At 30.8% G+C, this 16,801-nt stretch overlaps 1 protein-coding gene across 1 annotated transcript; it reads right to left on the bottom strand.

Annotated features, from left to right (window-relative positions):
* Positions 1-304: 304 nt before the first annotated feature.
* Positions 305-16,157, bottom strand: HSPC300 (haematopoietic stem/progenitor cell protein 300). Its single transcript, XM_075359962.1, has 3 exons — positions 15,935-16,157; positions 12,216-12,298; positions 305-454 (listed from the first exon to the last, which is right to left on the bottom strand). Exons 1-3 carry the CDS (start codon positions 16,053-16,055, stop codon positions 428-430), a joined length of 231 nt encoding a protein of 76 aa, XP_075216077.1. The 5' UTR covers positions 16,056-16,157; the 3' UTR covers positions 305-427.
* Positions 16,158-16,801: the final 644 nt, after the last annotated feature.

Here is a 16,801-nt window from a genome sequence, read left to right as displayed (position 1 = left end):
TAAAACTGTACTTTTTATTCAATAAGTGTTATAATTGTTTATGTAGCACCTATTAACTTGTAAAGTGACCTGAAGTTGTAAAATTTTAATTTGTAACTTTTACTTTTGTGGAATAGGCCCCAAATTCATTGTTATTACAGTAAAATTGTTAGGAAGGAAAAAATTATGCAAATTACCAATTCAAGAATATTGCTCATAACTTAACAATTCATCGCATAGTAAACTACATTATGTACAAAAAAGGATTGTATTCTGTTACAAATCATTCTCATATTCAGAGTTAATGAAAAACTTACATCAGCAATACAGCACAATACATTTCTTAATTTTAATATAAAATAAAATATACAATTACATAATTATAATACATATAAATATTTACATAAAAAAATCTACTAGTAGTACACTTTTTAAACGTAATCATTTCTCATGTTAATGTTTCGCCTTTTGTAACCTGCAAAAAAAAATGAGAAGTAGAAAATAAGTAACAAAAAAGTAATTTTATAAAATCATGAATATACAGAGGGATCCAAAAAACTGCACTCACTCTTTATAATTAAATAATATCTAAACAAAAAGACTTACACTCACTAATCTAATGTGCAGTATAGTATAAGGTTTTCAATTTGTCATGGTAGGTGGAGCTGGTAATTTATGCTGTGCTTGTACAGGTGGTTTGGTGGCAGAACGAACCAGTCATGAAAGCGAACCGCTTTCATTTGTTGAACGCAAGGCTGTACTGAAGTGGTACTGGAATTATGAGAACATTCACAGGGTACAATGGCAGTGACAGAGAGAGTTTGGAATACCGCTACCAAGTTCAGTGACCAGTGCTGCGGTGTTAACAATTTACCCGATCACAGCAAAAATCAGTGAACCTCACTGATTCACTGCAAAAAAGGGGTGAACCAGTCAATTGTAAGACGCATTTGGAAGAGTGCAAAATGGAAAGTATACATTCCAAGACAGCTACACACTATGAATGAGGACGACCCAGATCGAAGGTTAAGGTACTGTGAATGGTGACGAGGATGAAGAATTTGCAGGGAAGTTTGTATGGACAGACAAGGTACAATTTAAACTTAATGGTACTATGAACCGCCACAGTTGTGTCTACTGGGCTCCTGAAAATCCTCACTCTCATGTGAACAGGGCAGTGAATTTACTGGGAGTTGCTGTGTGGTGTGCTTTATCAGTGCATGGTTTGATTGGTCCCTTCTTCAAGGGGACTGTAACTGGTGTGGCGTATCTTGATATGCTTCAGACAAGGATTTTGCCTGCCATCCAAAACCTGTATGGTGATGAACTTTTTTACATACAACAAAATGGAACCCCGCCTCACTACCATCAAAGATGTCAGGTTGAACCATGGAGTTTTATCAAGGTTGAACCTTGATAAAACTGTACTTGGAAGATGGATGGGTCGAAGAAGTGCTGTTGAGTACCCTCCTTGGTCTCTTGATTTAACACCTCTGGACTTCTATCTCTGGGGGATCGTCAAGAATGACGTGTATAGACAAAAACCAGCAACAACGGACAAGCTATGTGAAAAAATTGCAGTCATGTGCTGCCACCCGATATACTAATAGCTGTAGTTTGATGAGCAGTTCGGCGCCATGGCAGTTGTATAGTAGCTGCTGGTGGTCATTTTGAACAAATACCATAACCCTCTCTCAGTGCTATAAATTGTAATGTCAAGTCAAATTTGTCAAGATACATGGACTAGCAAACAGCGAGTACATTTTTTTGGATCCTCTGTATTATATACATGTTTAAGTTATACAAATATAATAAGCAATTAACTTGCTTGCATTTATATAACATACAACAGAACAACACATATGTATGTAATTATGTTAAATTTCATAATAAAAAAAGCTGTTATAGTCAATCTATTATAAAACATGAACTGCTCTCAAAATATGGAAACCAATTCTCTAGAATAAAAATATCCCCATGTTAAACTTATCAGGGAATGTGAAGAATTATGTAGATTTCCCTTGCCTTCTACATTGAGCTGAATTTACGAGTACTTTGTGCATAATTTAGCAAATCCCTCCTCCAGAATGCCAGTAATAGTCTCTTAATCTACTACCCCAAAAATTGACTGTATAGAGAATATCATTATTCTCAGAAAAATTAACTTTCTTTTAAAGTGTCTTTTAAAAGTTTTAAGGTCTTTTAAAGTGGATATGTGCTATTAGATGTTTTAAAACATACATCATTTAATGTATGCAGCATTACAGATTTCTAAAACTATAAATAACAACTATCAAAATAAAAATAAATTTTGAGGAACTGTTATCAATAGTGTTGGCTTGATTGTAAAAGTGCTATAAACATAACTGGAGGAAATTACAGTAAAAAATGACTGTTACTTATAGATATTATAATATCTAGAATTCTTTTGTAAGAAAGCAAAAACTAGCTATTAAACACCATATTCAAATTCGTCCATTTATTAAAGGGTACAAAGGATAACACCTAGGAGGAAAAATTATATAATTGTATACATATATCCAATCAGGTGAGCCATCAATAAATAAATCTCTTACATTTTCAACATATAGACTCTACAATTATTGAACTGAAGTAATAAGGGCAAATTCATCTAATTTCTGAACAAGATTGAGGGGGGTATAAAAAGAGCAAATGATCTAATTAGTTGCTTGGGAATTCGATAATGTAGATGCTTTGATTAGCTTCTCATCTAGGGATATTCTGTGATCCTGTGGTGACTTGTCAAGAATGAAAAATAGAAAACAGGATGCCAAGAAAACTAAATGTATGTTAGGCTTTTGAAAATCAAACTTTACATTGCGTAAATGTTTAAGTAACTTGCTTTTCAGAATAGTCAAAATCAGTTGATACAGCACTTAGAAGGATCATGTGCCTTCACAATCACTAAAAACAGTTATCTATCATTCATGCAATCTGTAACAGAGATGAGATCAAGCAATCTTAATAGAGGATTTTAAAACATTTACTGTGGTTTGAGAAATAAAACATCAAACTAACTTTCATTCATTAGGGCAATAAAAGTTAGACTTATGACTATGATTCAGTGATTATTTACAAAGCTGAAAGCAAAGCTAGCATTTTTTTTTATTTCAAGAAATTTGTTTGCCATTAATTCAACTTCCCATGAGAATAATGAATTCCACGCTCTATTGCAACATTGCAAAAAATAAAAAATAACCTGTGGTGCAAACTAGTTGAAGTATAACTGGCTCTTGATCGTAATTGAACTACTGCCTATAATATGAATTTCAGCACATAATAGAATGCTGGGCATCTCACATTCCTCCTATGTGCTGATTTAGCTCCTTATGGCTTTTATTTGTTCTGAAAGATGGATGATATTTTGACAAAGAAGAAATTGAAGATAAAATACAGAAAGTTTTTGACCAGTATAAAAAAGCCAGTATTGAAAAAGTTCAATTTATGTAAATAGTGTCATTTACAATGTCATAAGAGAGTAATTTAAAAAGGAACTTTTTCAATTTTCCAAACTGCAATCAGGATAAGTATAAAATTTTTTTTAAGTTATGTAAGTTAAAGTCTTAACAACTTTACAGTCTCATGTATACTTTTGCACTTCAAAAGCTATCAACAATATGTTTGTTTGTTTTAATGAGTTTTACTGATGTATATAAATACAAAATTTTTTAAGTGATAAAATTTTCAAAGATATTTTATACTTTTTATCAATAATTCAATTGATAATCTTTATACGCGCATTTATTTATTTATTTAAATCAATTTAATATTTTATAGGAAACAAAACATTACAATATAAGTTTGAACAATTGTGAAAAAAATCACTGACTGTACAAAAAAATGAATACACAAAATAACAAAAAAATTACTACTTAACTGAACAAAATTTTCTTTGGAATTAAGGAAATTATTTCTTAGCCTAAGATTCTTAAACTTTTTGTGTGAAAATACTGAATATCACACTACCATCAATCAGGCTATGTAGCATTACAACAAAAAATTGAACAATATTTATCAATAAAAAGGGGAAAACATATTTTTTTATGAAGAAATTTTAATTTAAAAAAATTTCCATGCACGTTAAAAAATAGTAAACAGGTTAATAAGTAATACATTTTAGTGTTACTTTTGAAATTAATGTAAATTAGGTTTCTATGTTAATGAATTTGTTATTAAATTATAATTTTCACTTTATTATTACATTAAAGAACAGTATAACAAAGGGTGTTCAACTTAAAAGAAGCCTGACTAAAAACAACAAACCAACCACATAAGAAAATTAAAATCTGGGTCTCAGTAGTTTATACTAAATGCACACATTGGTGAGATTGGTAAAGTAATGTAGAGACTGTGCAACTGGAGTTGGAGTGGGGAGGAATTGTTATTGCTTGCACCTTTGAGTATTGCCAGTTTGTGTTGACTATTGGCTTTTGAACAAGATTGCATAATTTGTTTGTTGTGGTTTAACTGTTAAAGAACATATTTTTGTGAATGAAACTTTAAATACATTTCCATAATAAATACTCAGATAAAAATTTATGCTGATATTCAGAGATGAAATTTAGTGTTGTGTGCTGGTGAAAGTTCAAGAAAAATTTGAAAAGGAAGCACCAGCAAAGTGCAGTTATATTTTAAATACTGTTTAGTAAGTTTTAGTTCAAGATGGTTGACAATTAGAATTATTTAAAAATGTAAATTTTTGTGATAGGCCACCCAGATTTTATTTAAAATGTTTCTACTAACATATATCAAAACATTTTCAGTTGTTTTTCTACCATATAAGCAACTTGATCTACTGTTTTGACCTTGGTGTCAATTGATGTTACTGTTAGTGGTTTTGAATTACACAGACACATGTTTATAATTTAGTTGGAAAAGTGTGTTTATTAAAATAGTTGCTGTTTACGTAAATTATTATATATTTATATATTTCATATTGTTTAAGTGTGTTAAGTTGTCTTATATGTGTAGAATATAAAAGTTGTCAATTTTGGTAGGTTGTGAATTGTATCTAAAATGGTTGATAAATATCTACTCATTTGCTGAAGAGGGTTTTCAAGGGCTCATTGCAAAGTTGTTTTAAGCTGTATACTGTTCAACCAGTGTCAGACATAGTGCAGTCAAAACAGTTTATTTATTCTAGTGACACTGAACTTGTTATCTGTGACATCTTCTTGTTATGAAGGTCTCAATATAACCAGATTTTAATCTGCAAGATATTTTCTTTGAGCCTTTGTTTAATGATACACAAAATGAACAGACACAATTTGAATCCAGCCCACATAATATATGTACTTATCTATTTTTAAAAGTAAACTTTTTTAAACTATTTTTAAAGTAAACTAGTAATAACATCAGCTGATAGGGTGATAACGTAGTCAATGAAGATTCATTGCAAACATAATTTAAAAATTTTTTAAGTAATCTAATAAAAATGATCTATTATAAAATTTGGTTTGGTTTGTTTTTAAAAATGTTATTTTTGTATTAGTATTTTATTTATTCTTTTAATAGATAGATGTCTGAAATATACATATTCAACTGCTAAGTGGTTTATCCATCAGGCTTTTTGTCATTAATTACTTCATTTTTTTGTTATTTATCAGGATTTTTGGTATTATGTTCAACTCCAAATTGAGGTTTATCTATTAGTTTCTCATTTTGTAAATTTTCAGATAAGATGTTCTGAAAGTTATAGAATATTTTTACTATATTAACTAAGTTAAGCCTTGTATAAAACACTGTTATCCAATAATGTTAAGATAAAGACAATTCATTATTTTTATTTTAAAGTTATGTAATCAATCTCATTTAAAAAATAAATACAACTAGAAGAAAAGGGTTTTTGTTAATGAGTATTTAGAATTTTTCTGTTTTGGTTTAAAATTACAAAATATTCATTAATAAAGCAAATTTTATGACTTCTCATTAATTATAACATGTTTTGTATGAATGATAAACATATACCTGTTAATGTGCCATTTATATTATATTTAATTAGTTATTAGATTATCCTTTATTTTTAACTGATGTTAATTATGCTATTTGTTTTAATAGCTAAGTTCATAAATGGGTAATTTACTTTAATTTTAAAAACTAACATCTTTTAAATCATTAAATTATATTTATTTTATGTAGACTGCAGAATTATTGGTTCTTAAAGTATTTCATTACAAAATGGTGAATAATTAAGAAAAATGTGAAATGGCAAGCGAAATGTAGCCATTTGCTATTACATCCATAAAATATTCCAAATCTTACAAAGAATCTGTGTTTGGGTTTAGATTAACCAACAGACATGAATGTTTATCCAAACATCTGCATTGGGTCAAAATCCTTCTGCATCTAATTGTCTGTAATAATTAAATATCTGTCATACACGCAATGAACCTAACATTAAGATATTGTAAGAACTGTTCAAAAACAGCTTAACATCAAATTTAACTTGAGAGAACAATTATACAAGGTGTTCAACTTAAAAGAGGCCCCAATTACACAGTATTTTATACTAAATGCATACATTGGTGTGAAATGGATAAAATAATGTGAAGATGTTGTTGGTTCAACTAGTGATGGAGTAGGGAGGACTGTTTATTGCCTGCACATTTGAATAGTACCTGTCTGTGTCAAGCATTGGCTTTTCAACATGGTTGAGTAATCATGTGTTGTTTGTTAAAATACAGTTAACTGTTGAAGGAATGTGTATTCGTGATGGAAACTTATTTAAAGATGAAATCTCATGTTGTGTGTCCGTGAAAGTTCAGGAAAAAATCTGAAAAGAAAAACACCAGTGAAAAATTATTCAGAAGTGTTAAAAAATTTCATGAAAGAGGTTTGGTTGTAGACCAGAAATGTGACCGACACAGGTCTTACATGACATTAAAGCGACAGTTACAAGATCTCATATACCTCTAGAGAGACTAGACCAGGAAAAGGACATTTTGTTTGGTTTAGCCTATACTGTAGTGAGAATACTGAAATGTTATCTATCGAATGTAAGTTTTCCATAAACTAACTAATGCTGATAATGCTAAAAGAGTTCACAAATTTCAAGAGTTCATGTCAATAGTTCAAGAACTTCATTATTGGCAACATTAGCATTTTAGTTCAAGATTTTTCCACAGATGAAGTGTGAACTACCAAGAGATTTATCCAACAGTTTATAGCCTTACTGCAATAGGATGAGTGTGGCTAATGGTTGCAACAGGACAACGCCATCTATTATGGAGATAGATACAACAGGATTTTTTTACAGGATTTTTTTTATTGTGGCTACCAAGATTCCCTGATCTAACTAGTCAAGACTTCTTTCTGTGAGATTACTTAAAACAAATTATTTATAGGAGCAATCCACATTCTCTGCAGGAATTGAAGATGAACATTACCAATGCCATACAGGAAACAAGACAGGGTGTAAGTAGCCAGGAACAAGGTCAAATATGTTGACAAGTGCACAGAAGTGAATGAACATAATTTTCAACACCTTCTTTAAATTATTATGTTTGTCAATAAACTATTGTTTACAGACAAAGTGACGGGGACTCTTTTAAACTGAATAAGTTGTTTATATACATATTAATGAAATGAATACACATTAATTTGATTAATTTAAAATTAAATAATAATTAGATTAGAAAAAAAAAATTATTACACACTATTTGAATATTTTATCATTTTATACATTCAAATAGTTTTATCAAATATTATATTGAAAGTAAAAGGGGAATATCCAGCTCAAAATGGAAGGAGGATGTTCTGAATTTAACTTGCTTCATGGGGAGAGAGGATAGTCAATGAAGTGATATGCAATAATACACAACAAAAATAGAAAGAATAAAATATTTATTTAAAAAAAATTAATTCTAACAATAGTTTGCGAAGATTAGGTGCAAACTGTCTAACTACAGCTTCAACTAATTGCTCCTTGTTAGTGAATGCTTAACATAGCTAACCCATTTAACCTGTTTTCACCAATGATGCTTCTTAGCCATGTTTTAATTCAACGAAGGGAGCTAAATGAATGCTTGATAGTACTTGTGCAGCAGGGTTGTGAAAGCAATATCAATAGAGCCTTGCTAATAGTTGGGAAAAACAATTCAATCTTTTTTAAAACCTCAATTATGTCTGGCGCTTCTTGTATCTCATTCCATATTTTAAACCACAATTCCTTTTCTCCTTCAATGCCTTCTAAATTGTAGAAAGTTGCACAAGATGATGTACTTTCACTCCATTCCTCCAATGAAACACCTACCATGTAACTCGATTGAAAATTTCCATATTCCATGCACAAGCTTCAAGTTTATGTGGCAATATAATCAAGCAAAAAAAAAATTGCAGGTGATTTGTTTGCAGAAAATCTGACTTCTAAAGATATGATGGAATTCAAGTAAGGAATTATTAGAGCCTTCTCCAAAATTCAGATGGATTTTTGGCTGAAAGATTGCTTCTGTCAGCCAGCCAGCCAGCAACATTCAAATGAATTGCAATGTCGCCTGCTTCTTTTAAAATGTTGGTCATGACATTCTCTGCATCTTCCCGATGATCCTGTAGCATGTCAAGAATAGTTTGAATGTGTTGGTTGGCTTTAATTGTGTCAAGTGTCTTCAACTGAAATGCATTTGCTATGGATTCCAGTATAGTAATTACTTAATAATTAATACTACTGACACAATAAATGATCTGCATGTATTTGATAAGCATCTTTTGTTGTTGCTGTATTTCCCTTTTCACCTAAGGTCTCAAAAGTTAACTAAAATTGTCCTGTTTTTTAAAAAAATACAAAATTAGATAATTCTAAGTACAGACCAACTGTATTCTTAAACAACTGTTGCTTTCATCATTTTGCAGGTAAAATTGAAAATTTCAAAAAAACCAGGCACAGATTTTTTTACTGGGAGATTTATTGTAAGAAATTTATTGCAATTTTAAGAATGTTTGAATGATAGCTTCCAAAGTAATACTGACTGATTTTCCACACACAAATTTTTCTGAAAGTTTTGATAGAGTAACCCATTCTTTGCTCCTCAGAAAGACGAGTCAGTTTGGTTTTTTAGATGGTCTACTAATTTTTTTTCCAATCATATTCTATAACTTGTGTAACCACGGGTTCAAACCTGGGACCAATTGTTCTTTAAAAACTTTTATAACGATATATTTGGGTTAAAGTTCTTTGGTATTGATGTATGCTGAGATCTGAAGATATTCAAGCCCTAAGGGGTGAAACAGATGCTATTATGTCTGCAATATGATATTAGTGAGTTAGTTGAACAGTCAAAAGGTGAACAACTTCAATTCTAAATTTTCAAAATGTTTTATACTGAAAAAAAAATTTGGAATGAATTACTGAAATTTGGGAACTGAATTTGATTCAATGTTGGCATAAATATATTTTTCAGATAACTAAAACTGTAATTGATATGTTTTTAGATGTTTTAGTTTTATATACATATATATATATATTAGATGTAGATTGGAATATGCTTCCACTGTTTAGATCTGTTTCATAGAAGTAGAGCTGCCCCAATGAATCTTGAAGCTTGGACTATGACAGCTAGTACAGTGCCTGTTATCCAAATTGAAAACATTCAGTTTAGTTTTCACGCACAGAAGCAAACTGCTTTCTTATACAACTTATTTTACATTAATTATTTTATTTTCCAATTATTTTATGTCACTGGATGGTATTAAGGACTACTTTTAAATATTTTCATTAAATATTTGTCATAAAAAAAATGTTATCGTATATTTTTAAATGTCATAAAAATGTAGGCCTATTCTCAACAAGTATATAATTATGTAACTAGACAAATGCTAAATGATAAATTAACATTATAACTGTCTTAACATATACAAACATTGATTATAATCTACTATAATTTTATTTATTGTAAAAATAAACACAGACAAGCCAAGTATTATAACTCAAGAAATGAGTCACCTTTCTTACAATCATATCAAGAAACAATAAAACTATATTGTTTGCTATGTGCTCATAGTTTTCAAATACAGCCAGGCCAATGTAAAAATAAATAATTACCAATCCATATGCCTTTGATATTGAGCGACTGAGTATAATCCAATTAACTAGTTGTCCTGCAATTGTTGATCCTGTAACAGCATTTGTGCAAATTCTGTTTCTTTTTATTTAAGTTTAGAATTGAGAAAACTAATCACATTCTATAAACAGAAAAGAGTTTACTGTCTATGTGTTTAACGAACATGTACAAAAAAAAGGCATGACATTCTCAGCCTACCTCCATACCAGCTGGAATTAAATCCTATTGAGACGGTTTGGTCAGAAGTTAAATAATATGTAGCAAGTCATAACACAACTTTTGATATCAAATATGTTCAAAGGCTATGTGAAAATAAAGTGAATAACATGAATGAAAAAAATTGGAAGGAGTATTGTGATAAAGTTAAGGAAACAGAAGTTGAATGTATGGGACAAGAACACATTATTGACAATACTATGGAATCATTTATTATTTCTTTACCAGATAGTGAAAGTGACAGTGAAGATAATGATTATGATTCTGATGACACAAATCTTGGGAATTCTAATTTCTTGTGTAGTGGCTGGCATTCATCCTTTAATTAAAATAGTTTTATTTTGTTCTAACATTTAAAAATAGTTAGTTTCTGCTGTAATTTCAGATTCCATTATTTGGTGTATTTAATCTTGCATTAACTTTTGAATATCTGTGAAAATGAAATGGAACACCAACATACCAATGAAGGAAACACATTTTGATCTCCATGTTATACCATTATATATGTAGGCCTACTATTGTACAATTCCTAGCTTCACATAGCACCTCTGTAATTCTTGTCATGTTTACCATTTTAGAAAAAGCATAATAATAAATTTTTTCACAGAAAATGGCCAGATATTAATTAAAAAGTTTTAAGCGAGCCAATTAAATTTGACATAACTTATACATATGAAGTTTGATAAAAAAAAAGTATGCAGAACTTTTTAATTTTCCAGGTGTATAAGTCGAATTGTCACAATTTCTTTGTTGTTGTGTTGGTGCACTTGTCCTTATCGTATATTTACATTGGTTGTCATATTGGATGCTTAGTTTATTACTGGCTGTTGAAAAGGTTGCATGAGTTTTGGTGTGGTTGGTGATCTGTGGAAAAAATTTAACAAACAATATGCACTAAATTTTGCTTGAAGAATGTAATAAAGTGTAGCACAGCATTGGAAATGTTGAAAGTTGTTTTTGACAATTCTTCTATGAATAAAACAAGTGTTTACAAGTGGTATAAATGTTTCCAAGAGGACTACGAAGACGTTGAAGATGATGAGTGCCCTGGACATCCCAGCACATCAACAACATGACGTCAAAACAATGAAGAAAATGATTTTGGACAATCACTGAATCCCTATCAGAGAGGTTGCTGATGATGTTGGTATATCATTTGGCTCAAGCTAAGCAATTTTTTTTTATGTTTTAGACATGAAATGTGTGGCAGAAAATTTGTTCCATAATTGTTGAATCTTGACCAAAAGCAGTGTTGTATGGACAATGCTCAGGAGTTGAATGAAATGAAAAATGATCCAGAACTGCTGAAATGAGTCACAACTGGTGATGAAAAATGGGTTATGGTTATGACATCGAAACAAAGGTTCAATTTTCCCAATAGAAGTTTCCTGAAGAACCAACTTGTTAAGTTCGATGAAATGTAAAGATTCTGATCACTGTGTTGTTTGAAAAATTTTGATTTTCAGATTTCAATGGAAATATCCATTTCGACCATCCCTGAATTCATTTGACTAGTTTTAGTGTGATGTCTGGACATACATATGTATGTATGTATCTTGCATAAGTCAAAAACTATTACCCGTAGAATGTTGAAATTTTGTATTTACGACTGTTATAACATCTAGTAGTGCACCTCCTCTTTTGATTGCAATCGACTGGACCAACATCCAAAAGTACTGCCATTTAAGAAGTTTTTAACTGCATTTTACAGTACTTCAGAACTGAATAATTGAGCAAAAAATTAAATGTGTGATATTTTTGCTAATGTAACAGTTCATTTTAAAAGTGTTTAGATTTTTTGTTGATAAGGAGTTATGGGAACTTGTAAGAGTAAAATAATAATAATTTTCACTTCAAAAAGGATTAAATCTTAGCTCTATATAAATACCAGAAAGTTTCTACTACCCTGCTACAAGTTTTAATAGTATTGGAAGGAATACTTACTCGGGCTTCCAAATATTCAATTCTTCTTTCAAGAGTTGTAAGTTTCTCATTCAAAACAGCCAAACGTGAACGACAAGACATATCTAAAAAAACAGTTTTTTTAAAAATAAAATATTTAAAAAACTGATAACTAAACAAGGCTAGTTTAGAGATTTATTCTATATAAAAAAAGTTACTTTCTTCAATAGCAGACAACTATTTCAGCAAAAAAAACATACAATGCTTTAGGCTACTAGAGGATGATCATAAAAAAAATGACAATTACAGCAATGATTTTTACATTGTTGTATAGATTTGTAAAAGAAATTTCATTACTAAATTTGAATTCATTATACAAAATTACTCAGATGTACCAAAGGAACATTTCTGATTGAAAGGGACTGTGCCACCACTGAAACTTTAATCAGAGGATATATTTAGGACTGAATATAAGAGGTAGGAACAGCCAGACACAACAAATTAAATAATTTAAAAAAACATCCTTAACAATCAATATTTTATGTCATAGGCAATAGTTTAGAATAAATAATGGAGCAAATTATGTCACTACAATATTTTTTGCAATTTCTCAAACAAGGTACTGCTGATATGTTAAATGAATAAATTAACAATTAATGTAAAAAAACCTTCCCAGCACATTGATATGTACTTTAGATCTTTCATCCTACCTGGAAGCCATCAGGAGTTAAAATTAATACCAGGTGTGTAAATATGAAACCGGAATTTGCCCTTAGATGGCTCTAGCTGTCAATCACCTAGAACATTTCAACCTGTCAACCTTCAAACTGCATCACTGGTGCAATTTTCTTTCGACAGCTGACAAAGATCTTCAACTCACAACAATACAAGTTTCATACAACAGGATAGTTTTAATTAGTATTGAACATGTCGAGTTTTACAAACTACGAAACTACAAACTACGATCTGTGAACAGCAATGATTCTCTGTTACCATTTAAAGAAAACTGCTGCAGAATTGTACTGAATGCTTGTCAAAGCTTACCATTTTCCCCAAGTCCTGCATAAATCTATACAAGGACCTACCCTTAGATGTGGCGTGCCATTCTTGCTGCCATGCATCCATCGCGAGGCTGTAAAGCCTCCTCCACAGGTGGGAGGTGGGCAACTGTTTGAAATTTAGAACCGGTGCATTGCGATCACCATTCCGCTTCGGTACTGGCCTGGCTCAAAACCATATCCCAAATATCTTGGCCTCCCTACCTCTTCACAACTTCCATATGGCTGCCGAACACAAGCACAAGAAGTATGTTCAAACAAAACTTACTTTTATGAAAACCTTTGTATAAAAAAAAGTCACTAATGATAACGATGACATTACCATCATAAATTACAGCATAATAATGCCACTCCAAAAAATACTTTGATTAAGAGAAAATGTTATTTCTAAATTTCTTGCAATAGAACCCCCACATCTGGCAGATTTATATGTAATTTTCCCTACAAACTTTTGAAATATTTAAAATAAAATTATATTGTACGTAGCAATTGCTAGTATTTATATAATACTAGTAGATAAGCAAAATAAAGTATACTTTAAACTTTCATAAAAGAAAATTGCATTCCAAATACCAAATTGGAAAAATACTTCCATAAAATCCTTTTGTTTTGGTGATGAATTTTTTCATTATACAAATTTCAAAAACAGCTGATACTAATAATATTCACTCAGAATTATCAACATTTAAAAAAAAAATAAGTTGCTTTCAATAACAAAAACAAGATCACATACTAACAAAGCATACATGTATAAACACAGCAACTATAAGTATACATTAAATACATTATAATTAATGATAATTAATTAAATATTATTTTAGCGTTAATGCATCAGTTTCTATGCTAAGTAAAGACTATTTAATCATTTTTCTTTTGCTTGCATAATGCATAATTGGTGAACAAAAATATATTCATTGCAAAATATAAGTATAAATTGGCTGCAGTGACTGCACTAAAACAGTTACTACATTAGGAAAATTAGATAGAAGTTCAATTACTGACTACGTAAACGCATGATCCAATCACATACATTACTTTTGCAAATAATCACATAATTTGGATTGCAAAGATATCTGTATGCAAGGTAATAATTCTAAGCAATTACTTGATCAACTTCAATTTTGTTCATAATTTAATATACCACACAAGATATGTTTAGGATCAGGAAAACAAAAGATGTAAATGTGGGAAAGTGGGTGACTTGTGCAAGGTAAAAATCTCCACGGGAATATCAGTACTCTAGTCAATTGGCAATCAGTTTTGTGAATTATTTCTGGAAAATTATTATAATCTGAACCTGTTCAGATTCTAATCTGTTTTTTGACGAGATGTTAGGTTGACAAAGTACTTTTGTGGAGGGATTTGGAGGGATGGTTGGTGGCATGGTGAGAGAGGGTTGGAGGGAGAAAGAGAGTTAGGATTAAATTACAAAGGTATGGCAATAATTAACACCATCTTGTACACACTGGGCGAATTTATGTTTTAACAGAAATACAGCCACTATGGAGAGAAACTACAAAACATGTTCTGTGCTATTAGTAATTTTTATGATGTATAATAACCTTACAAAGTGTGCTTTCAGTCATTATAAATGGCTGACTCAGATGATTAAGGTTAGTTTTTGGTTTATTCCTATCTCCCCAAAACTCTAATCTTAATCCTTTCTCTCTCCACAGAATGCTTTGGCATCTGAACAGGTTGCCATAATAAACGTGATTGCTAGTTTACTAAAGTACTGATAATAGAACAGAACTCTGACCTTGCATGGGTCACTAGCTGCTCAAACCTGCTTTCTGACATTTAAATCTTGTGTTTTCCTGATCCTAAGCATAGCTACTATGGTATATTAATATATGAAAAAAATGAAGATGAACAAATAATTGCTTACAATTACAACAAAAATAACATATTAAATCAATAACCAAAGCACAGGATTAAGTATGCTACTCCACTAGTTACAAAACAAATTCCGAGATAATTTCAAGACAAATGGTACCATTGTTAAACATACAAAATACCAGGAAGCATATTTCTGTTTATTCAGCCGTTTACAAATACTTTTCATTATGTTAATATAATGATTTTCATAAATATTATATTATATGTGACACCCGTCATAAACACATCTTGATTTTGGGAAAAACACTCGTCAATCTTAAAATTTGAATAGGTTATCAAACTGAAATTCTTAGTTTTTTTACTGATAATTTAATTCACCACAGAAAATTATAGAGGGAAATGTGAAGATGGAAATTTATAGCGTACGAAAAATGGCAAACCTAATCGGGATTCGAACCTACACCTCCGGCTGAGAAGCCTTCACGCTATCATTCCACCACGGAGATCGGCTGTTTCAAAAAATAAATTTATTAATACACATAATTCCTGGACTTGTCATTCAGAAAATGCTCAAAACAGTAAACAAAGCGTAAGATGAACTACGTTAATATAACTTCAATTAAATTCAGTTACTTCCTTGTAGTAATGAAAATGGCAATATAGATAATACATTCCTATCCATGACTAATTTTCGTATTCAAATTAATCATCTACTTGTATGATGCATAGACAGTATTTAATGTAATTACATATAATAACCATGGCGTACTAAAATAGTTACTTATCGTGATATACGAATAAAAAACCATGAATGATTAAAAATTCCCAAGTTCAAACACCAATACGTTTTGATAATATACGTACCAAATGAATTTAGGAAGTCTGTTATTTTCTTTATACTTCCCGTAATTACTTCAATATACTCTCTATTTGCCCAGTCCTGTTGTATTTGTTTTTGAATAGCCTCACGATGAACAGCAGCCATCGCAGTGATTACTTCTTATCCTAAGATTTAAAACAACACATACAATAACTAAACATAAATTAAATCTCCTAACCTAAACATGGGTAAGCACTATACTTATGATGCGAGTACTGCGATTATACACAACTCGATATATCGATGTATAATTACATTGAATAAATTAGGCGGGTTATTCAATGTAATAACCGCTTACAGACTAAATCTCACGGATCAATGTATGCAATTATTTTTATTTGAAGAAACATTGTCTCTGCGAGGGGCGGAAATCTTTAAATTAAACCGTGGGACTCTGGCATTGCTACTTGTGTTGATTCAGATGATGAGCGTCCTGGTGAATCCTTGTTGTAGACCCGTGGAGCGCTGGTAAGTCGACTTTTGTGCTTAGGCGTGTAGTGTGTCTCTGAAGCGGCGCTCTTCGCGGTTATCACCGTAAGGGTAGTGGCGTAATTGACTTATTACGGTTGACGTATGCCCCGTACATTGAGGTTTTTAAATTACTAAATCATTGTAATGCTGGTCGACAGGCGTGGGTGTTTGATAAAACTGTAATGTTTGTATTTGCAATTCATATTACCGATAGATACGGCAGGAGCTTTGCGGTTTAACTGAATTGTAAAATTGTGATTTCCAAAAATTAATTGATTGTTGTAATCTTTGAGATTTGTGAAATGAATAATTTGAAATTTGTTTCTTGTTTAATGGGTAAACTTTGTTTAATTGAGGCATTTTGTTGGGTTAATTTGCGG

The sequence above is a fragment of the Lycorma delicatula genome, chromosome 3, assembly GCF_047948215.1.
Source record: "Lycorma delicatula isolate Av1 chromosome 3, ASM4794821v1, whole genome shotgun sequence".
Classification (NCBI taxonomy): Eukaryota; Metazoa; Arthropoda; class Insecta; order Hemiptera; family Fulgoridae; genus Lycorma; species Lycorma delicatula.
This window is presented reverse-complemented; position numbering and strand designations above follow the sequence as displayed.